Source organism: Pleurodeles waltl, chromosome 1_1 (genome assembly GCF_031143425.1).
Source record: "Pleurodeles waltl isolate 20211129_DDA chromosome 1_1, aPleWal1.hap1.20221129, whole genome shotgun sequence".
In the NCBI taxonomy this organism is placed as follows: Eukaryota; Metazoa; Chordata; class Amphibia; order Caudata; family Salamandridae; genus Pleurodeles; species Pleurodeles waltl.
This window is the reverse complement of record NC_090436.1, coordinates 940,066,957-940,090,728: the sequence shown is the minus strand read 5'-3', so window position 1 is coordinate 940,090,728 and position 23,772 is coordinate 940,066,957. Positions and strand designations below refer to the sequence as shown.

Genomic DNA, 23,772 nt, shown 5'->3' with positions numbered 1-23,772 from the left:
AACATTTTCTTTGCCAACTCTCGTAATGGAGCACTTACAGAGGCAGTCTTTTATGTACCTTGAACAGTAACTGGCTATGCCAAGAAATTTATTTACTATAGAAACATCTTGTGGGGGATCAGCATTTGACAATGCTTCCACTTTCGCACGATTGGTTGTCGTACCCCCATTAGAAAATAATGACCAAAGAATTTTAGCTTTGTCTTTTGGAATTCACACTTGTCTGCATTCAAAGTCAAACCCCCACCAGTAATTGTACAACATACTTGTGTGAGAGCTTTGTCGTGCTCCCTTCTATGTAACTCCTAAAGCTAATATGTCATTAATATAATTGGAGGCATTCACAACAGGCTGTATGATACGTCCAATGACATCTTGGAAATGTTCTTCAGCCGATGACCCACCAAAACTAAGTATTTTGTACCAAAACAGGCCAACATGTGTAGAAAAGGTTGTAAGGTACCTGCAATTTTCTTCGAGTTGTAAATTATGATAACCGTTAGTTAAATTAAAGTGAGAGAAAAACTCTGCACAATTTAATTGCGCTATAATTTTAGCAATGTGTGGATCTGGATGTTGTTCTTGTTCAATTGCCTTGTTTGCCTGATGCATGTCAACGCATATGCGTACAGCTCAATCACTGTCCTTTTTGAGCACTACCACTATGGGAGAAACCCATGGCACTGGACCAGTATAACACTCAATAATGTCATGCTTGAGTAACAATTCAAGTTTCTATTTTTCTATTTTTGTGATGAGCATCCATGTTGTAATTCACAGAAATCAGTCCCATATCAGCAGCTTTGCTGAAACTGAGTAGACAGACACATGACACTGTACCTTGAAGCACATGGATGAGTGCCTGCACCTTCATTTTGTGTTTCACGGTCACTACAAATGAACCTTGACATTTTATGGGCATCAATGCGGCCCAAGAATACACTTTGGTTTTCAGTGGCATAAGCCGCGGTAGTGGAGATAGTTCATTGTATTTCTCTTCAGGCATTAAGTTTATCAATGCACCACTGTCAAGAATGAGAGGGACCGAACAACCATTTTTTTTTTGTAATCTTTGGACAGTGTTTGTATGATTGTGGTGCTTTGGAATGTCGACTTTTCTTTGACTGACATTTTTCTTTATATGCGTCCAGTCCAACATGTGCATGTTTCTCTGTTTTTCCTTATGCTCTTCAACTCTGGCAGGCACTAACACTCGCTCAAGACTTTCTTTCAGCATTTGTCATCTGAATGAATCTGAAAAGCATCCATCAATAACTAAGACGCATAGCTCTTTGCCATTAAAATAACTGAACGTACAGTGTTTGATGAGTGTACCGAATCTCTACACAAATTCTTCTACCGTTTCACCAACTTTTTGGCATTCTTGACCGAAAACATATCTTTCATAATCAATGTTTAGTACTGGATTGAATTTGAGATTCAAGGCTACATGACTTCTGTCAGTTCTCAGGATTTTTTTTTTTTATGACTTCTGTCACATCGTCACCAGCAATATTTTTGAGATACTTGATAATGTTTCTGTTATCAGACTCTTCAAGTGTATCATGAAATCATCAAATGTCTCCATCTAAGCAGTTCATCTATCGCCAATATTTTGCTTTTTGGTAGTATGGAAAGGTGATGGTGATTTTAGGAAGGCAGCAGCATTGTAGAGCAGGATGGAGCTTACGGACGCTGAGGGTAGAGTGCTCTCTGGCTTTGTTTGGGTATATTTATGCAAACCTTCTGTAAGGTTCTTTGACTTGTTGGCCTTAGGATCGTCTTTAACATTACTTGAAACTGTGGTTTCTTTTTTAGTTGCCATCTGAAAAATTTCCTATTTCAAATATCGTTTTCGGCTCTTTATTCTTTGAAGACCTATGAAGTTATTCTGAGCCCCACTTAACAACTCTGTGGGCAAACCGCAGCGGGCATGGACGGATCAGTAAGCACAACCCTGAGCACTTCTCCTTGAGCAACTTTACTGAGTACTGTGGTACAATGACTCTCTTTAGTGGATTAAGGAAGTCATTTATTTATTCTTTTCTAAACAACAGTTAGCACATCTTGAAACCTGCTTGATCTCTGACTTGCAGCACTTCTGTTTGCAGTGATATTTGGCAAGGTATGATTATCTTTGGTTGCGCTTTACCTGGTTGTATCCGCCTTCAGCATTAACGCTCAGTATAAAGTACAATTTTATCTTCTGTGGCAGCGCAGTACCTTTATGTATAGCCCGACCATCATGTTCTCGGCCAGTGACATGTAGATTCTTTACAATGTTTTTGTGGTCTTCAACTGCTTCACAGAAGCTGGAGCTGCACTTTGACTCCACATCCATGAAGAGTTGACTCTGTACTTCAACAGCGACACACAGGGCACGCACAAGCAGTATGCCTGGACCAGGGCAAACTCTCTGAGAAAGCACGATCATCCTTTGGGTTACTTATTCCCTATGTTGCCGCTTCTTGATTCTTCTGTAACTGTGAACTCAACATTTTAAACCAACTTTCACTGTATTCCGCTCTAACAGCTACATCACACTTCTACAGAATCTGTCCAGAGCTACAAGAGTTCAGTCATAAAACTCTAAAACAATACACAAGTCATCCCAAACATGTCACAGACACATGCCCTGAAGGGGCATGAAGTCTCTACCATACATTGTATCAAACCAGCAGTGGTTCAAATTTACACAGATCAGGTATACCTTGACTCTGCAAAAGAGAAAAACATCAATTCAGGACTTACAACAAGCTCTACTGGAATGTAACAGGATCTAGCTAATCAGGGGCAGGAAGCAGCGGCCCCAAATGCCCCCACATCATAAACCACAGACTTCAGCCTATTGGACAAGAGCAAGGAGCCTCAACCTGCAAATGAGTGGGAAAGCACTACAAAATGTCTGACACTACAACCTTGAATACAATGGTCCAGTCACCCCAGAAGATCGCATTAATCAATGACAACATAATTGAACAAGGAGATAACATTCTAGACACTATCATCTAAACTTTTTTGCAGTGGGGGGGATGATAACTTTGACAGGGAGGCAGGCAGGCCACACATGCACACATATACGCTCACTCATACCCATGCATTCACAAACGTGCACACAAACACACACACACACATTCACAATACTCACTCACAACAAATTCATACATTTACACATACGCATGCACCCAATTAAAAAAAAAAAACTGTATAATTTACCTGCCCTACAGCTCCCGGAAAGGAAAGCCTCAGAGTTCTCAGGATGGTTCGGTCTGCTGCCAATAAGGGGAGGTGGCAGTCCTGCACTCATCACTGAGTGGGAAAGGTTCAGTAAGACTTGGTGACCCCCCTCGGAGACAAGGTATGAGGCAATCAGCAATGCTTCCCCTCATCACTAGGGGGAGTGCCTTGAGGCACTTTTGCCAGACTGAGGAGGTCATGTCCACAGGCCTGTGAAATCCTCAGCCTAGAAAAGTTCAGTTCAAGCAGCCAGGTGCCTGCACATTCAGCGCATATCTAGCTCCTGGCTGCCTGACCTGAACAAGAAGAATATCTGTCAGGCGGACCTTTGCTTAGCCTGATAAGACACTCTTCTTCTTCAGAAAAAGGTGAGAGGTGGTGGCCCCTTTGCCCATATGGATGGGCCACAGCAGATGGTGTCGATCCTGGAATATCAAACAAGAGGCATTCATGACTTACTAAATCGCGGCAACATCTTAAAAGTCAATAATGACCTTTTGGGTATCTCACAAATCACGTCAACAGATATATCATCAATAGAAATGTTACTGCACCCCGAAGCCCAGATCACAGAGTCCACACTAGTCACATTCGCCTCACAAGCTTGATGTACTTTAAAAAAATAAATAAATACACACTTAGAAGCTGGGGCATAAACTTATCTATACCCCATGAAAACGCATACTCACAAATATTAACAAGGTGATCCTCTCATCCCTGTCCCCCCGAAGAAAGAAACACAATGCACACTTAATTCTAAGAAGTGCTATTGGACCAGTCAGAATTCCAAGTAGATCCCTCAAAGATGCAACAGCATCACCGGCAAAGACAAAATTTAGAGTGGAACTGCACAACACAAGCCAATCGTATATGCAAAATGCAGATTGGAGCTTGCGTTTAAACTTGAAGACTGAATTGTAAACAACCCTATACTGCTAACAGCCATTGGAAACAAATTAAATGTCTTCTCGTGGAAAATTTGGGGCAGTGACAAAAGGCCAACAACAGCAATATAGTAAGATATTGGCAACAATTTCAAATGATTGATCTTCAAGAGACATGGGCAAAACTTCAATTTCATTAACAGGATTCGTAGAATATTCAAATCTTGCAATTAAAACTAAGCAGCAAGGTTGTTCATGGGGTGGGTGGTGGCTATCCATTTGCATCCACTGATTTTATAAATCTCTATATCAATCCAAACCCAAAAGAAAAAAGATAGACAGTGAGCAAATAATATAAAATCATCTTGATCCTGAAAGCTGAATATTTCATCTAAATCGTTTTAGAAATCAAGATCAAGATGATCAGCAGCCCGGGACGGAGATCTACTGGGATATCCCACACCAGGTGCACCCCCTGAGAAGATGTTGGGATAAACTAGGCTAAAGGCTCCTTGCACAGACTACAGCAGTTGGACTGAAGGTACTAAATGGCAGATTCATAGATGACAAGCCCCCCCTTCTTGGACGTGAGCTTCGCAAAACGGCAGTTCTAATCTAGATTATACATTGGCAAATCATGCCATGTTCAAATAGATTCACAAATCCAAAATAGATCGATGCACTGAAAGTTATCACCACCTGCAAGTCAAACTTTTAACCAGTGTGCCACGTTTTCACATCAATGAATACTTCTCTGACCGGAGTACATACTGAAAATGCAAAAAAACTTAAAATAGAACAAAGCCATACACTTGGAAATTGCAGATTATTGTGTGACACTCTTAAACACATGAGTTGAAAGTGGAGACAATCCAGCAAGAGAATGGGAAGGGTTTACTGAAAATATTATGTAAAAGTACCCCACGAGACTTGTCACAAAGTTCCTAACTCTGCATGAAAAGAAAGAGAATCTACAAAAAATCTGTTAAGCAAAATCTTGATTTCTATGGAAAAGCCCTCAGGACAGATCTACTGCAGAGCATAAAATTACTTAGGAAAAGTTTTAAAAAAAAAGCTTGGGTAGCCAAAAAAAAACTATACTGCAATAAAATACTGGGCCACCCTTCTATGCGCTAATAAAAGCAAGAACTCAAAATCCTTTTGACACGCAGTGATTATTGAAAATCTAACAAGAAAAGTGAGTAATGGAAATATCACCGAACCACATGAAAAGTGAATAATGCACATTTCACCAAATTATAATGAGTACACCTTCTATGCACGCACTACTCAGTGCAAGTAGAGAACCACGGCTCAGGAACATACGTTTGCCCAAAATAAACACAGAGTGCCTTGGAAGTGAATCATTAAAGTGAACAGGCCCTCTTATCAGACAATTGGGGAATAGAAAATCTGGGCTATAGAGCTGCTCATTTCTGAAAAACTGATTGCTCTGCTGGGCCCAACGATCTACCTTGGGCATTATTACATTTCAAAGTTCTGGGATAAGAAGCTCCCAACACTCTACAGCTGCATCCTAGCCACTGAAGAAATACCAGACACTTGAAGAGATTTGGCAATCAATCCCATCTACAAGAGCAGTAGTAAAAGTCAGCGGGCAAGTACAGGTTAAAAGCTTTGTCAGATATCAAGGAAAAATATTTTGCAAGTCTGCTACTCGAAGTGCTAAAACAGCTGGGCTGACATACAGCAGAGAATCCACCAAACCAGTCAGGTTTACCTCAAGGAACAGTGACAACCTCAAATCTAATGCCAGTATCCCTTCTAATGGACCAATTGTTCATGCCCACTCCCGTTTATACCCTTTTTATTGAATTCAAAGCTGTGTTTGGCCGAGGTTCCCGAGACATCCTTTGGGGAAAAAAAAATGCAAATCTGAGGAGTCCCATCAAAGTTTCTAAGAGAGATCGAGCTCCTATACACAGGCATATTGATAGGAAATAAACTGGGAGATGGTTCACATCTATCGAGGAAATTAAAACTAAGATTGGTTTGAAACAGGGGTGCTTTCTAGCTCACCTGCTTTTCAACCGGTGTATCTCAGACCTGACCTTGGAACTGGACATAGTCAATGCAAAGACTGATATCCAACCTATTATATGCAGGCGACCTGGTCATGTTCAGCACAACTAAAACAGGTTCATAAATTACTGATTGCTTTCAGCAGCTTGCCTTCAAAGTCAGCTATTCAAGGAAGGTACTCTGAAAGTCACTTTAACTGGTGATTTGATTATCCAGACAATAACACATGTATCCAAGAGCATTTTATGGAATATAAATATACAAAATAAAAGTCAAACTAAGCTCACCTCTTTCACGTTTGCATCATCAAACAATATCCACTTTGAAGTCCTATTATGATATGCAAAGGCACAATAATGGCGGCTCGTGTAGCAGATCATACCCACAAGGCAGAGTTCACTGTCCCTTGCTTGCTCGTCTGTGACTCTGTAGAACAGCTGAAAATAAAACCCTCTGCACAATTAATCCAGAGAACATAATTATGATTGCTTAATACCAAAATATATCAACTTATACAGCCTTTTTTCAACTAGGAGGCAACCAAACGTTACCACAGGCCTTACTTTTCAGTCCAGAGATCAAGTGAATATTAACATTGCAAAAGCTTTTGCTTAGTAGTGAGTCTATGTATACAATGATAGATGAAGGACAGTTGAGAATATGACTGCTTTTGAAATTCAGCACTGACTATATACAATCAGCCATAAGTATGGCAATGCAGTGCATTGAATAGTCTGGGGATAATGTTTGAAATGGCATCCTTGTTCCTATCACACAAACAAATTCATATTTTTTTTGTGGGGATGAGCTGCAAGTAGGGTTGCAAATGTGTCTTTGTTAAGTAAGTGGGTCAGAATGTTTCAAGCATAGTAGGCCCTGGGTTTGAACGGTGACCCCAGAGGGTTGCAGCAAGACCGTTTAAGAATTTTCTCATTCAGTAGCTGAGCCTACTGCCCGGTAGAAGTATATGAGGTATATGCAGATCACTGAGATGACACCTCATTTTTCTGCACCACATTAGTTTACAGTGCTGGATGAACTATTTGTTTGTTAACAGATTTCAGTCTAAAAGATGTTCTTCGAACGGTTTGCTGACACCAGCAAGATTAAGTAGCACTGTAAAAATGTAAAATAAAGTATGTTAAACTGCATTTTATACAACTGAAAAATAAATATATATGTGGCCACTGGAACCACTTGCTCTTCTGTGCACTAGGAGCAAGGTAGTTGCACATTCAAGAAGTGCTAGATGTGAGGTCAGAGCAGCAGCAGCTCTTCCACTATGGCGAAGGAGCGTCGCACTACAGCTGGAGCCGGCAGATGAAAAAATGTAAAATAAAATGATAATAAAGCTATTTATAAAACAGCTTTATTACGGCTTTATTATTTTACATAAGGTTGCCGGAGCAGAGTCCTGAGGGCAAGGCCTTCCTCCGACAGCAGCAGGAGGAGAGGGTGGGCACAGGGCACCACATGAGCGCATGTCGGTTTGGCCGGCAGTCTCAGGACGGCTAAGCGGACATGCGCACTTAGATATCTCCAGGTTGTTGCACGGAAAACAGCGGGCACAGGCTGCAACTACCTGCTGGAGCAGAAAACTAGCCCGCTCTGTTCAAACCCAGCGCTTTTCTCATGCTGAGTAAAACCAACATGACAGCAGCATCTAGATTGGTGCAGGGGAGTCTGGGAGCTTGTGCATCAGAACCTGAAAAGCACCGAGGCGTCAGGTATATTTTCTTTTATGTCATTTTATTATTGTACCCCGCGCTCCCCCACCACTTTTTGCTGCTAGCAGCCGCCACTCGGTCAGAAGCATGTATTTATGCATTCTAATGTAGAACAGGCATGTGACTAGTTTTAGTGACTAGAGTTGTGTGGATGTTGGTGATAGATTAAGTGATGTTTGTGGTTTTTATTTTTTTAGGACCCCTTCATCGGTGTACAAGTGTTATAACTTGTTATGGTATTAGACATTGGGCTGCAAGTATGTGTGCTGTAAGATTTCTATGTTGGATGTCTTTGCAGACTTATAAAGTGTTCCAGAGGCATAACGGATTTGGGGGGATGGGAGGGATGAGAGGAGTCTGGGGCCCATCAAGGCCTCTCAACCCATTCTGCAGATGGGCCTCGATGGGCACCAGGCTCACCTCCCATCTGACATGCACTGTAGAGCGCAAGAACATAAACCAGTTACAGCTGTGTTTTGTATACAGAAATCAAGCATAGCTCTAAAGCCTTGAGTTATCAAAGGCTATTATGTCACACACACCCCTTAAACTGTGTCAGTTCGCAACTGAGAATTGTTGCCAGGGATTTCTGATTTTACGGTGGCACTGAACATTAACTAAAAATACTTAAAGTATTTGCATTTTGAAAGGGTATACTATTAAACAATAATGTGTTGGTGATATCTTGCAGTAATATGTTACTGTCAGAGGATCAAGTGAATGGGATGGTAGTGTGCTTAATGCTGGATTGGCTCATACTTCTCACTGGTACCACTGGATTAAGATTGAGTCTTATACCAGAGACTTGAAGCAATAATAGCAACTGTTATGACAAGTGGTCAAACGGCAAAGGCTCAATTCGAGTAGCTACCTTTATCACTTTGAACACACTGCTATTACACAGGTTTTGAGTCACTCTGGGACAAGAAATAGATGGTGAAAAGAATCAGTGGATATGTGTTCTCGACTGATTTCAAATGTATCTGTCAGGGACAGAAAACCACCGCCCATCCAACATGCTTTAGAGGTGGCACAAGTTCTCTGCCAATGCAAGTAGGTCCACCAACGGGGTACACCATTTCTGGCAGAAAAGGGAGGTTACACTTTTCTGCCCCAAAAATGTGAAAAACGCCTTTGCCAATATGCAAAATCACCATCGGCAACAGGATTTCAATTAGGAGCACGTGATCCTCTTGAGCTTTACTAAAGCATGAGACTTCCAGATTCCCAGGGTGGTGGGCCCTATAGAATTTCGAGAAGGCAGATAACACTGGCATTAAAGGCAAGTCTTAAGTCACAACATTAGGTTAATGATCCAATGTTGTGACATACCTTCATATATCATTATTGAGTTTCTCTCTGTTCCCCTAATCCATTTGCCTTAATTCTCAGAAAAGTAGTAGCATAAAATCTTTATTCAGTTGTGAGACCATAAAAGCATACAGTACACTGCATTGTGTCCAAGATAAAATCACAATCAAATATATAATTAAAGATAAAAGCAAATCTGCATATAAAAGAACAGTTTGCGAGCTCCGTAGACAAGATCCACACATAATGAAGGACATGTGGAGGACATACTGATACCAGGGATGACAAAGCAGCAGCTGCAAAGCAAACTGCATAAGTGCTATTAAAACTGATACCGGCCACTATTGCACATCTATAAAATGACCTCAAACCTGTACACTGTAACATACGATTCCTGTCAGTACAGTTGCCCTATTTAAGGTCCACTGCGTACAGTCACTTATGTTTCCAAGATAGGACCTTCAAGACCAATTGTAACAAACTGGAGGAAAGCATCAAGTGCAAATTAGAGTGACAGTGCAAGACGCAATATAAAAATTATAGTGCAACTAATGTCCAAAACCTATGATTCGGGTGCTGCTGCAGTTAGACAGGCATAGGCCTCAAATAAAATATTCTTTAATACTTTAATAACACAATGGCAGGGCCTGACTCATCGGGGAACCACAATATCAACATGGTATAGTGCAACTATCCTCAGCCCATCTGAAGATTTGCATCGTTCACAATCAATGGGAGGCAGATCGTTCACATAAATCGCTGCTGAAAGAACCTACACAGGCAAAAATCAATAGATTGTAATTATTAGTTATTTCACAACTACTTTGCGCAATTTAACAGAGGTTGCAATGAACCTATATACTGTATGTTGAACTAGTTCAGTTTGTTATATCTGGAGATACAGTAGCGCTGGTCTGCGTGATCTAATGTTAAGGGTTCTAAACAGTGGGGCCAATATGGCTTTTCTGGGGTCCCTATATAAATCACAGGAAAACAAACAAAGTGCAGCTGTGATTGGGTTGTTTTTTAATCATATGGGCAAGCTGCAAGATCTTTGTCATAGTAGGCATGTGATGGCTAGGAGGCCAACAAATGGGCCATATTGAAGTAAAATCCTACTAGGTAATAACACTATGAGCTGAGAAGAAAACTGGTTTCTTACCTGTAACTGTAGTTGTCCAGTATTGGTAGATTCACATGCTTGAATCATCCCCGTCGTCGAGGTGGGAGTCCCACGGTGAACTTAAATATATATAGCAGTAAGTGTATTACACTAGGCCTCAATGGCCTATACAGGCACTGTTATAGCCTACCCATGTTCTTGTATGAAAAAAGAACCAAATCTGAACTACAACCAATCAGTCAAAAGCACCCTCTAGAACACTCCCAACTGAGGCTGTTTCCCTCAGATTTTCCCGTACAAGTGTGAAGTACGTAGTCTTAGAAATAAGGGGAGCATCTGAGGGGAGGCCACAAAAGGAGTAACCTCCCTTGCTTCTAGCCCCGCCAAATAGCTGTCTTTTGTACTGCAACGTACCTAGGGATTTGGCTGTGTCTGTATCCGCCTTTATGGACTGTAACATCTCATCCACATGCTTGCCGAAGAGGCATTCCCCATCAGATGAAATGTCAAGTATTTTGCTTTGTACCTCTGGCCTAAAAGAAGTAGATTTCAGCCAGCCCTGTCTGCGCAACGCTGCAGCCTCGCCAGTTGTCTAAATCCAGTCAGATATCAATCACACAATCAATCACTTCGGCTGTGATCCACTCTCCCACCTGCAACACTTTCTTTGCTTCTAGTTTTGCATCCTCTGGGAAGAGGTCAATGTAAGAGGACATGTCTGCCCACATTTGTCGATCATATCTGCCTAGAATGGCTAACAAGTTGGCAGCTTTGACTGTTATTACTGCTACTGAGGAGAACCTTTTTCCTATGTTGTCCAGATGGCGTCCAGGGCTTTATACTTTTTCTCCAAATGCGGGATCAGGGAAGGTATTGTAGCTGGGTTTTTTCATTGCTTTCAATCCGTCCTGCCACATAAAGTCAACTATAGATATGGCTCTAAACTGACTTTTTTGATGGTTCCTTGAAGTCATTTAGGAAACAATCAGTTTCAAGAGAGAGAGAGAGAGAGAGATAGAGAGAGAATGGGCAGTTCGAAACGTTTAGCCGCTCCTTCCACTAAATTATGGAATCCCCCTATGTCCTCCAGTGGTGAATCCACTGGTCCTGCAAACTGTGGTGATGGTGTGGGAATCACGTATTTGTCCCACTCACTAGGAGTGGTTTCAGGTATTTTTCCCTCTTCCCTTTCTTCATCTGTGGATTGAGGGTCATCCTGAGGTGGCTGTACGAAAGGGATGTTCGTATCCAGTATGAGCGGTGTCCATGGATGGCTAGGGATAGCGGCCTGCAGTCCTGCTTGCAGGTCATACTGCTGTGTGGTCGGAGTTGTTGGTACTAAGGGTGGAAATCTTCTGTAGTAGTCATGCAACATGTTTTGGAGATTTGTCACTAATGACCTTGGCATAGGGACAGAGGTGTCACCATATGCGGAATACGACGGATCTGGTTGGACCTCTGCTGAATAGCTGCCCTGATATTGATCATCCCTATCGTCATGCGGGTCCTGACATTTGACGTTAAGTTGTGACAGACTGTTGGCCACTCCAAACATTCCATCATCTTGAGAAGATCCGTCGTCGTCATCTAATAGATGTTGAGGAGGATACGGTAATACCTTACTTGGGGAGGTATGCATTAGTAGGATTGGAGATGCTTTCTTTCCTACAGTTATCAATGATAGAGGGAGAAACCTTGACATTCTGAAGTGGTCATCGTCGGATCGGTCGTCGACGTTTCTCTCATCGTCGTGTCCATCTTTGATGGACAGGTCATAGGTGGTTGCGTCGTCGACGGGTCCCTCATCGACAGGTCTCTCGTCAATGGGTCCCTCGTCGCGTGCCTATCTGATGGCTGAATAGTCGTCGACAGTGCCCTTTTGTAGATTTTAGCTGTTATGATCTTCATCGATAGTGGTGATGACGTGACTATGATAGGGGTCACTGCTGTGGTGAATGTGGTCGTCAACAGTACTGTCATCGACAAGCCTTTTTTCTAAGAGTCTGAAGAGTATTTTTTCGGTTTTCTCCTCGGTGACAAAGACAGAGAAGCACTTTTTGGAGGTGGTTTTTCCCTGAAGGTGTTGTAGGGTCTGAGTGAACCTTTTTTAAGGCTTTTAACTGGGTTTCTGACTATGATAAGGCATAGCTTTCTTGGCCTGTTTGTTTTTCTAAAGAAAGGTGTTTCGATTTTTTTTTAACTTTCTTTGGAGGTTCTGCAAAAAGTATTTCTTTACTTTTGAGAAGTCTGTGAGGAGGCCTCTCCTTAGCAGACGGGTATTCCATAGCCTTCGGCTTTTGTAGACATAACAAAAGTTTACCCTCTCTGTCTTTCAGGGTTTTTTGACTGAAGGTGCGACAAATCTTGCAATCTCACCTTATGGTCTGGGCGTAGGCAGTAGATGCACTTCTTGTGGGGGTCATCAATATGAAATATTTTTCTCCCACAATTGTCTCAATTTCTGAAAAGTATTTTTTTAGTCTGTTGGGACATCCTGTCCACTAGAAATCCAAAATATCTGAAAGAAAGTTTCCTGTCAGAATAGCTGCAGAAGAAGAAGCTGAGCAGAGCTCAGGGAGACTCCCTTCACACGACATACGGTACAAAATCTGAGGGAAACAGCCTCTGTTGGGAGTGTTCTAGAGGGTGCTTTTGACTGATTGGTTGTAGTTCAGATTTGGTTCTTTTTTAAAAATAAAAAAACATGGATAGGCTATAACAGTGCCTGTATAGGCCATTGAGGCCTAGTGTAATACACTTACTTCTATGTATATTTAAGGTTACCGTGGGACTCCCACCTCGACGACGGGGATGATTCAAGCATGTGAATCTAAGAAAGATCCAATACTGGAGAATGGTTCTCAAGCTAATTTTGACTGTACTCTTTGGGCGCCTTCAAAAATTTGCCTTTCTGCACGTTGATGCTCCCATAAGAGGCTTCACCAGATTTTGAATCATTTTAATCTGTGCAGTGGAATAGCACCCATATATTATCAAGGAAATTGAAAACCTGGAATATCTTTGGGAGGGTAGAGGGATTGGGCATAAAAGCTGTAGTGGATGTGATCTCACTGTGAAAATTGAAATACCGTAATTTGACTGTGTACTATTACACCATTTTTTTTATTTCCCAGTCATGCAGTTTCCACATCTTTTTTGCATAGCCATCTCCAACACTCACTGAACCGAACTGTATGTGTCAGTTCCAATTTCACCTACTGTCCCTCACTGCAAAAATTCCTTTGTAAATACTCTGCATGAAAGATAACATATTCAGCCAAAAAGGTAACCAATGAATTTGATGAAAGGTTTTGAAACAGGTGCGCTGAACTGAAGGTAGTGAGGTGCCACTAACTACTAGAAATCAGAATTCACATGATCTGATTCAGCATGAACAAAGATAACTATCTGATTCTCCTCCCAGAAAGAGGCCAGGTGAAGCAGATGGCTGACAAACATAAAGGGGACAGGTGCTCCTGGACACAAGAGTCATTTTTTGGAACCACTACTCATCTCTTATATTGCCTGATCTCCCGAATACCCAAACTGTGCTATGCAACATGAATGTTTCTAAAATTCCCTACCAAGCAGTGCCCTCGTAAAATGGATGCTCTGATCTGGGATAAACATATAATTTCCAAGTTTAGCCCTAGGTTGAACAGTACCCAGATTGTAAAGTGACGGGAATTTAAAGCAGAGTAATAAGAGGTAAGAAGTTCTCACTCGTGAGGTAAGGGGCATAAATGCTACAAACAAAGCTTCAGGAGACGAGCAAGCATTGCCATCGTCTTTATGACTATTATTGTTGACAATCACAGGTCAAATTTCAAAGGCTTGTACACGAAATGTCTGCAACTTGCCACACATTTGAGAAGTCATCAGTGAGGGCAACAGTCTTCAATGCACAAATGGTCATCTTTGATTGCTGTAGAGTATACCAGTCACCCACCTTCAGAGAGACAAGAATCTGAGTTAAGAAATTATTGACAAAACTCAAGATCCAGAAAAACTCTGAGCCCTTGAAAATTCTCTTCCACTGAAATGAAGCGTGGAGTAAAAGACCCATCCAGTTTCACGTAAGGGAATGAAATTCATAGCCTTGATGCACTGTAGACTTCAAACAATAGATTATCTGACACAGTAGAAAATTGTTAGGGAGATGGTGCAGGCAAACGTATGAAGAAAGCTTGAACCCAATAACTGAAAGTATATAATAGTCTTGAAAATGCTTTTAAAAACCTGGAGGAATGCCAATATCCCCATCAATACCGAAGTAGAAGGAGTGGAATTAAGGCAAGGTTCTAGGACGCAACCAGCAACAGGACTCTGGTTTGCTAATAAGAGTATCAAGTATGTTCCCCTGTTTAGTGGACGAGGATGGCAAAAGATAATTTTAACTAGAGCACAAAAAAGTGTTTCACCAGCCTTTAGTAGAGGTAGCTGATCTTAAGGTGCAGGGGCCTTATTACGGTGAAGAAATCCTTAGGGATCTATATGGCATTGTTCTGGAGCAGCCTGCTTGCTGGAGAGGTCATAAAAACTCTGGGACGTTCTTGAATAATAAGATTAAGGAGAACCACTCAGAGAAATAGGGATGCATTTTGGAGAAGACGAGGATGCCAGTTCTGAGAGACGCATTAGTTAACAAAGATGAATGAAGATGGTTAGTGTGTGTTTCCACACCAAGAGGAAAAAACATAACTTCCATATTTACTTGTTTTTTGTACTGTCTCACAGCTTATGAAATTTAAATTGCTAGTATTCAAGCCCTACTATAGTAGTAGCTCTGGCATAACCAGAGAGGCTGTTAACAGAGCTCTTACATAATGAGATTGCTGCCATAATTTGTCGCTGGACTATATGACACCAAAGGGACAAATAGATTTATTTACAGGACAAGTAGATTTATGAAGCAACAAGGAGATATTTTGTTAAAGTCCACACCCCTGAACTCTCTCTGTCATTGATGAGCAGAGCCATCTATTTTAGGGTAAATACAGATGCCAAATTCTGCCATTAGAAATAAGCACAGTTAAAGACAGGAAGTCTCGCCTCATAATTTAACATAATTTAGTGTGCACACGCACCTACTAAATAATGTAAGTGCTGCAGAGAGGCCAGCAACACAGACGGGAGATGAGAGAAGCACACCAGGGAAGCACTTATAAAATACATGCACTCTAATGGAGTGCTTAATACAAAAGTAAAAAGTAGGTCACTAAAATGAGTAGTGGAAGGATAATAGCAAACTGCCAATACTCCGGTGGTGGGACAGACAAAACGGACAAGGCAAGTCACTGAATAAGAAGCAAGCAAATGAGAGTGAAACAGACACTGCATGCGCTGACTAGTAGTCTCGATCAAAAAAAGACCATTCTCACTTTTGGAGGTATACATTCACACACCAAAAGCAGAAGTTCTTACATGTAATCAAATGTTAAAGCAGCTTAAACTAACAAAACCTATGCAGCTAACTGGAAACAATTCTGTGTTCGGCGTGCTGATCTTAATATACATTCAATATTATCTCTACCACAACAAATATTGCCATACCTTTTACATCTGGATTAAGTCATGCATTAGTCAAAGTCCTCCCAGCGGCCATTTCACGTACAGAACACTCCATCAACCATCACTCTTGTCTAATACAATCATTAAATAATTCATTAAAAGCTTATTCACATTTTTTTTTTTAGCTAATAAGAACGTAGCCTAACTAACAGCATTTGAACACAGTTCTAACACAACAAATGAAGAGTCCTTCGGAGCAATCTACAAAGCAGAATTAACATTCCTTTCTTGCAAAGTTACGCTTCTGTTAGCGCTAACTTCCACCAGGAGGGTTAGCAAAATTTAGTCCTATATGATTAATTTTTTTTTTCTCAAGTTTAGGAACAACAGAGACATACTGATAATTAAAGCAGGTTTTACACCTGAAGTACAGACATATTTCCATTTAAACAAGCGAGTAGTATTAAAGACATACTTCCAGCATCCAAGGGATGTAGCAGAAAGAACCCTTTATACCATGGATGTCAAAGAGGTTTCAAATGACAAAATTCTTTCCAACAATCTGACCAACTTTTAGTGTCCTATGGTTACCCACAAAAAAGGCAATCGCTGTCGAAACAAGAAATGGCTTGCTGGGTGTGTACAGCCATAATCTTTTGTCATAATAAAACGAGCTACCCTCTCCAAGGAAACTTCAAAGCACATTCCAGAAGAAGCGTGTCTATTTCTACTGCCTTATTAACTGGAGTTCCAGCAGTGAATGTTTGCAAGGCAGCCACATAAAAAAACATACCTTTACTCGATATTTCTGTCTGCGCTTGACAATTTATAGAGATGCAGTGGAGGGACAAGCAGTTCTGTCACTTGTTCATTTAGGAGAGCCTTTTCCTCTGATCTTTTTCCACCCACCATCCACTACAATCATAGCTACTATAAAACAAAAGTACTTGCTACTCTGTTTAAAGAATTTGAATCTATGAAAGATCCAATTCTAGAGAAAGAAAAAGTTAATCATTTTTAGCTGTAATTCTCCAGTATTAGTATTTTTCATACATTCACATGCAACCCACCCTCCTACCCATCTGAGACTCCCCACATTTCACTAACTTTCCAATAAGTTGTGCATGGTGACCTGAGTAGGAAAAGGGGCAGTGTGTGCTGCACGCTGACTGACTGAATTTTAGATTTTATAAAAATGAAGCGAATAGGATACTACTTTGACTATGTCAAAGCTTTATGCCTGTGTTTACCATTGTATTGCTCTCTTTATGTACCGTGGAACTCCCAGTGCAACAACAGATATGATTCAAGCATGTGAATCTATGAAAAATCCAATACCACAGAACTACCAACCACCACATGCATAGTGGTCACTGTATGGGAAAAGGCGTAACCATGATCACATTTAGTATTTTCTTTTCTTTTTTTAACCCCTTCGCTGCCAGGCCTTTTCCCCTCCTGTGCCGAGCCTTTTTTTGGCCATTTGGGACAGTTCGCGCTTAGGCCCTTATAACTTTTTGTTCACATAAGCTACCCATGCCAAATTTGTGTCCTTTTTTCCAACATCCTAGGGATTCTAGAGGTACCCAGGTTCCCCTGAAGGAGACCAAGAAATTAGCTAAAATACAGCAAATATTTGTTTTTTTCAAAAAAATTGGAAAAAAGGGCGGCAGCAGGCGGCTCGTGTTTTTTTCCCATGAAAATGGCATCAACAAAGGGTTTGCAGTGGCAAGATCACCATCTTCCCAGCTTTCAGGAACAGGCAGACTTGAATTAGAAAACCCAAATTTTCAATACAATTTTGACATTTTACTGGGACATACCCCATTTTTACTATTTTTTGTGCTTTCAGCCTCCTTCCAGTTAGTGACCGAAATGGGTGAGAAACCAATGCTGAAAAGTAGACAAAAATCTGAATTCAGCAAGGGGTCATTTGTGTAGATCCTACAAGTGTTAACTACAGAAATTAACAGCTGAAATAAAAAAATATTGAAATTGAGGTGAAAAAAACAGCAATTTTTCTCCACGTTTTACTCTAACTTTTTCCTTCGATGTCAGATTTTTAAAAGCAATATACTGTTACGTCAGATGGACTCTTCTGGTTGCGTGTATATATAGGGCTCGTAGGTTCATCAAGAACCTAGGTACCCAGAGCCAATAAATGAGCTGCACCTTGCAATGAGTTTTTATTCTATACCGGGTATACAGCAATTCATTTGCTGAAATATAAGAAGTGAAAAATAGGTATCATGAAAACCTTTGTATTTCCAAAATGGGCATAAGATAAGGTGTTGAGAAGCAGTGGTTATTTGCACATCTCTGAATTCCGGGGTGCCGATACTAGCATGTGAATTACAGGGCATTTCTCAAATAGACGTCTTTTTTTACACACTGTCCTACATTTGGAAGGAAAAAATGTAGAGAAAGACAAGGGGCAATAACACATGTTTTGCTATTCTGTGTTCCCCCACATCTTCCGATAAAAATGGTACCTCACTTGCATGGATAGGTCTAGCATCGCGACAGGAAATGCCCCAAAACACAACGTGGACACATCACATTTCACAAAGAAAACAGAGCTGTTTTTTGCAAAGTGCCTATCTGTGGATTTTGGCCTCTAGCTCAGCCGGCACCTAGGGAAACCTAGCAAACCTGTGAAGTTTTGAAAGCTAGACACCTAAGGGAATCCAAAATGGGGTGACTTGTGGGGTTCTGACCAGGTTATGTTACCCAGAATCCTTTGCAAACCTCAAAATTTGGCCCAAAAAACACCTTTTCCTCTAATTTCAGTGACAGAAAGTTCTGGAATCAGAGAGGAGCCACAAATTTCCTTCCACCCAGCGTTCCCCCAAGTCTCATGATAAAAATGGTGCCTCACTTTTGTGGGTGGGCCTACTGCCCGCGAAAGGAAATGCCCCAAAACACTATCTGGACACATCAAAATGATCAAATACAAAACTATCTGTTTTTGTGGGGGGGGCACCTGCGTTTTTGGTCCTGGGCTCAGCAGCCAAACTCAGACATTTATAAAACTAGACACCTGAGGGAGTCCAGTGAGGTGTGACTTGCGTGGATCCCCCAATGTTTTCTTACCCAGAATCCTCAGCAAACTTCAAATTTTGCTAAAAAAAAAAAAATCAAATTTTCCTACATTTGTGTGTGGGATCACCGCGCTGGGACACATTTCATACCATCCAATGTTCCCCTCAGTCTCCCGGTAAAAATGATACCTCATTTGTGTAGGTGGGCCAAGTGCTTGTGAAAGGGAAGAGCCAAAAACATGTCGATATTGAGGGGGAACCAAATCTGGTTCAAAAGGGCAGTTTGCAAAAAAACATTTTTAGGCTGACAAGTGCAGCAGAATTTTTATCGGTATAGATGAGACAATGCTGGGTGGTAGGAATTTTGTGGATTCCTGCAGATTCCGGAAGGTTCCATCACAAAAACGTCAGAAAAATGGGTGATTTCTAGCAAAGTTGGAGGTTTGCAGGGGATTGTGGGTACAAAAATGGTGCGGGGTACATGTGAAACACACCACCCTGGAATCACCCAGATGTTTAGTTTTCAGATGTGTCTAGGTCTTGTGGATTTTTCTACATGGCAGCGTCCCAAAGTCCATAAAGTGCAGCCCTCACCATTCCAAGTGGGACGATTTTGAGAGTAAGCCAAGCTCTCATGGCCCAAATGTAAAACTAAAACCCAAAATAATCAAATGTCTTCTTGCTTGCTGTGGGATAAGATGTTTTAGAGTGCAGGGAGAGCTGAAATACTGTTACCCCCTTCAGTTGAGGTGGGGGTGTAAACAGGCCCATACTGGTTGGTAGCCAATTGAAATTCCGTGGCATCTAGTAGACTTTCTGTCCCCCGGGGTGTGGATCAGGGGGTAATTGCCCCATCTGCCCACTGGTGGGCGGAACAACTTTGGCCCCATTTATTTGGGGTAGGGGTATGACCATACCCCCTCCCTCTTATTTTTTAAACAAAAACTTCCCTGGCCTCTGGTGGGCTTTCTGCCCCCCCTTGGGGGAAGATGGGCCTTCCAAAAATAGGCCCATCTGTCCCCAATGGTGGGCAGATATGGCCAACAGTAATGTGCCCCCATGGGGAGTGACCCTTACCCAAGGGGCTGCCCCCCTAAACACACGCATACACACACACCAATCCCTGGTGCCTAAGTGGTTTCTGACCCCATGGGGGCAGATTGGCCTAACAAAAATCGGGGGCAGAAATTGTCTAAATACAATTTGCCCCACAGGGGAGCGACCCTTGACTAGGGGGTCGCTCCCGACCTCTAAAAAACAAAACAACAAAGAGGCCTAGAGGTTTCTGCCACACCTAAGGGCAGATCGGCCTAATAACAATAGGCTGATCTGCCCCTGGGGGGGCAAAAAGGCTTAAAATAAATTTGCCCCCCCCTCCTCCGGGAAGCGACCCTTGCCCAAGGGGTCGCTCCCCGTATGCCAATTTCTTATAGAAAATAAATCCCTGGTGTCTAGTGGGCATTTTAGCAGCCAGATCGCTTCGCAATCCGGCTGCTAAAATGCTCAGAGAGACTTCAAAGGGAAGGAAATTCATTTCCTTCCCTTTGAAGCCTCTCAGGCCTCCTCCACATGATCGGAAGAGAAATGCTGAGCATTTCTCTTCCGATCGCGCTGGAAGCTTGGGAGGAGGCCTCTGATGGTCAGCGCGTGATCGCGCGCTGACGTCACAGGGGGGAATGGGGGAGTTGGGGCTGTCGGGGGCCCATCCCTGCCTTTGAGGGGGTGGGAGGGAAAAACACAGAGGGAGCGCTAGTGCTCCCTCTGGGCTCTGTGCCCAGAACTGGTTAAAAAAGAATTGATCAGTATAACTACACTTTAGGTGGGACATCTGGGTCCGAGTGAGATACACACATTGAGTGGCTTCCTAGAATATGTTGAAAATTGTACAAGACCCTCAAAAAGGAATTCAGGCATAACTTATAATTGATTGCTGTTAAAACATGCACTTGTAGGGTAATTCAAAGAGTTAAAGGTGATCTTGGACCACTTGAAGACCAGGCCCTCATGTGGGATATGGCCAGGAAACTGGACTCATGGTTACAAAGTAGTCTCATTTTCCACACACCTCACCACAACACAACTGAGGGAAATATGGTAGGAAGATTTAGGCAAAGCTAGTGGTGCAGAGCACTTACAAGCCCCAAGGAAGTTACACACTGAACCAAACTATTATTTAAGCTGAAATAATACATAACTCTATTACGCACTGACAAGATTATTTCAAATTCAGTTATTTCTGATAAATCTGAGAATTCCTACACATGATGTAGAGATAAATGGTAATGTAAATATTACGGCTATAAATATGAAGAGGTTGATGTTGATACTGGGGTGAACATTCTACTAGGTCCAAAGTTACTGTTTCTAGAATATAGAGATGGGGAACAGGGAATATCGGTATTCTTGTAGGTCTGGAACTCTATCACACAACATGCTAAAGCAGTGCTATGGATCAATGTCACATGATTCTCTGGAGGAGGCAGCACTAGCTGGGCCAAATGGAGTAGCACAAGTACAGAGAAAAGGCAATGTATGACATTAGGGAAATCTGGGAAAATGCAGTGCTGTGGCAGACCTACATACGTCAACAGGTGAAGTCCGAGAATGACGAGATTAAACAAAGGGTGAAGAGCAATCAATTGAGAAACCACTGGTTATGGCTGGGCAAGGCTACCACTGAATACTTGGTCTTTTATCTGCTTGTGGTGCTACTTTCAGGAGATCCTCTGGCACACATTTCTTCTTAAAGATAAACATCAATAGAAAAGATCTGTGAAAAGTGGTTCTTGTTTCAAGATACACATTCATGGAATATACAGCTTAAAGATAGCAGTTGCTGGTTTTGTGATAATTGCCACTGCAAGGTGTTGCACTGTGCCACAGGGGCTTGAAGGAGTGGATAGGTTGAGGTTCTAATGCTTTTTTGTGCTCAAGAAGTGTGGAATGATCAGGAGTTAAAAATCAATGCACAAGCAAGCTGGTGTGATCAGACCATGCTACATAGCTGGTCACTAAGAAATTTGGGGCAAGATGCACTAAGAAAGGCTTGTAAAAAACGGGTCTCAATTCACGCCCAGTATTTCCCATTACTGACAAACAGATTTGTAACATTTCAATTAAAAAAATCAGAATGGGTTCTAATACGACTTATTAAAATTCATGTGGTAAGGTACATTGCAAATTGCAAATCTCTTATTGGTAACCATCACAGGGATGTTGGACTGTGAGTGTCAGCAGACCACGCTGTCTGTAATCGCCTTTTAAATAAGTAAACTTCAATTGTAAATGCAGTCGTTTTCTTTAAAGGTAACAGTGCTGCATTAAAAAAAGTTAACTTGTTTTTGATTGAAAGCTGGCAGCAGTGGTTCCATGGACCACTTACTTGCCTATTCGCAAACTTATTTTTATATTCAGGAAGGGGAAGTGGGGTCTCAAGGGAAGAAGGTTGCTAGGGCACACTTACCTTTTGCAAGCAGCTACCCACCCGACCTCAGGAGCCAGTTAACTTTGATTGTTTTGCAACCAGGTTTTGGTGGGAAACCATTGATACACATCATAACAATTTAGTATTGGCACATGCACCATGCAAATAGTTAATCGTTGTGTGGTCGCAATCCCATTTTAGGAGTCAGAATAGTTTTCCTGACCTCTAAAATGGGACTGCACACACAAAAAAAATTGTGGTTGCAAACTCCGAATCAGAGTATTTGCGACTGCAGAAATGCTTTGGTTATCAGGCCCTTAGCTAACTTTGTGATGCAGTGTCAGACTTGTGCTCTATTAGTCAGATGAGTGATGTTATTGGTGGTGAGCTATCAGCAATCACCGTCTTCTATTTTTAGTAACTATTGTTGATACTTTGCAGCTCCCGCACGTTAGTTGCATTCTTCAAAAGCGTTTACGAGAAAGGTTGACATGGAATTACTGACATGGGGGAAGGGGAGGAGAAGGCCGAGTCAGAAACGGCTTACATAAATAACAAGCATTGGCAAAGCCAATAGGTTTCGCCTTTGTATTTCCTTCTGCATTCTATCTTACTATTTAACTAGATTATAAATATATTAGAAAATGGTTATAATGTTTGCTTTAAATTGCTAAACCATTAATAGTTGTTTATGTTGTGATGTATGTTGAATTAATTAACATAAACAACTATCAGCGGTTTATAAAATTTACAACAAACATAATAACCTTTTTCTAATATTTATAATCCAGTTAGATAGTAAGATCGAATGCAAAAGAACAAACAAAGGTGAAATCTATTGGTTTAACAATGGTTGTTTTCTTTGCAGTTGTATATAGCGCAAACTCGACGCAATGGTATTGAAACGCTTTACATGAGCACCAGCTAAATTGCATCTTCATTCATTTTGATGTGCCTAAAATCACATGCTGCTGAGCCGATGCCGAGATTTGAACTTGGCTCCCCCACACCAAAGTTGCCAGCTCTGGCAGTTACACCACATCCTCTCCTTTGCTCTGTTGACTGCTTTACTCTGTACTGGAGTTTACGAGAGGAACACAGTGACCAACGGTTCACTGTGCATAAGGGGGAAATCTACTACTGCCACCAGAATATCCCAGTAGCGTTACTTAATGGTTTCTCTTTGTGTATTATGTAGATCTAGTCCGACCATTGGAGTGGTCAATGAAATTGGCACCAACGAGTTTGGTAACACAGGCGGGTCTGCCCTTGTAAATGCCAGATAATATGGTTGTTTACTAACACTGCTGTAAAACATTTCTGATCGAAATGTTATATCTGCTCTTCCAAATTAAATAAAACCTTCCATAAGACTCCTTCCTCTTCTAATCCTATAGTAACTTTGTGGCACTTCTCCGTCTCACAGACTCCTGTTGACTTTTTTACATGCCACAAATCTATGCAATGGAGG

General features: G+C 41.6%; 1 protein-coding gene across 1 annotated transcript in view; it reads right to left on the bottom strand.

Annotated features, from left to right (window-relative positions):
- The window catches only part of USP53 (ubiquitin specific peptidase 53), a 255,961-nt gene that overhangs the window by 123,300 nt on the left and 108,889 nt on the right, over positions 1–23,772 (bottom strand). The window contains exon 8 of the mRNA XM_069230167.1: positions 6,452–6,601. Coding sequence (XP_069086268.1) covers positions 6,452–6,601 — 150 coding nt within the window. The remainder of the gene's footprint in view (positions 1–6,451; positions 6,602–23,772) is intronic.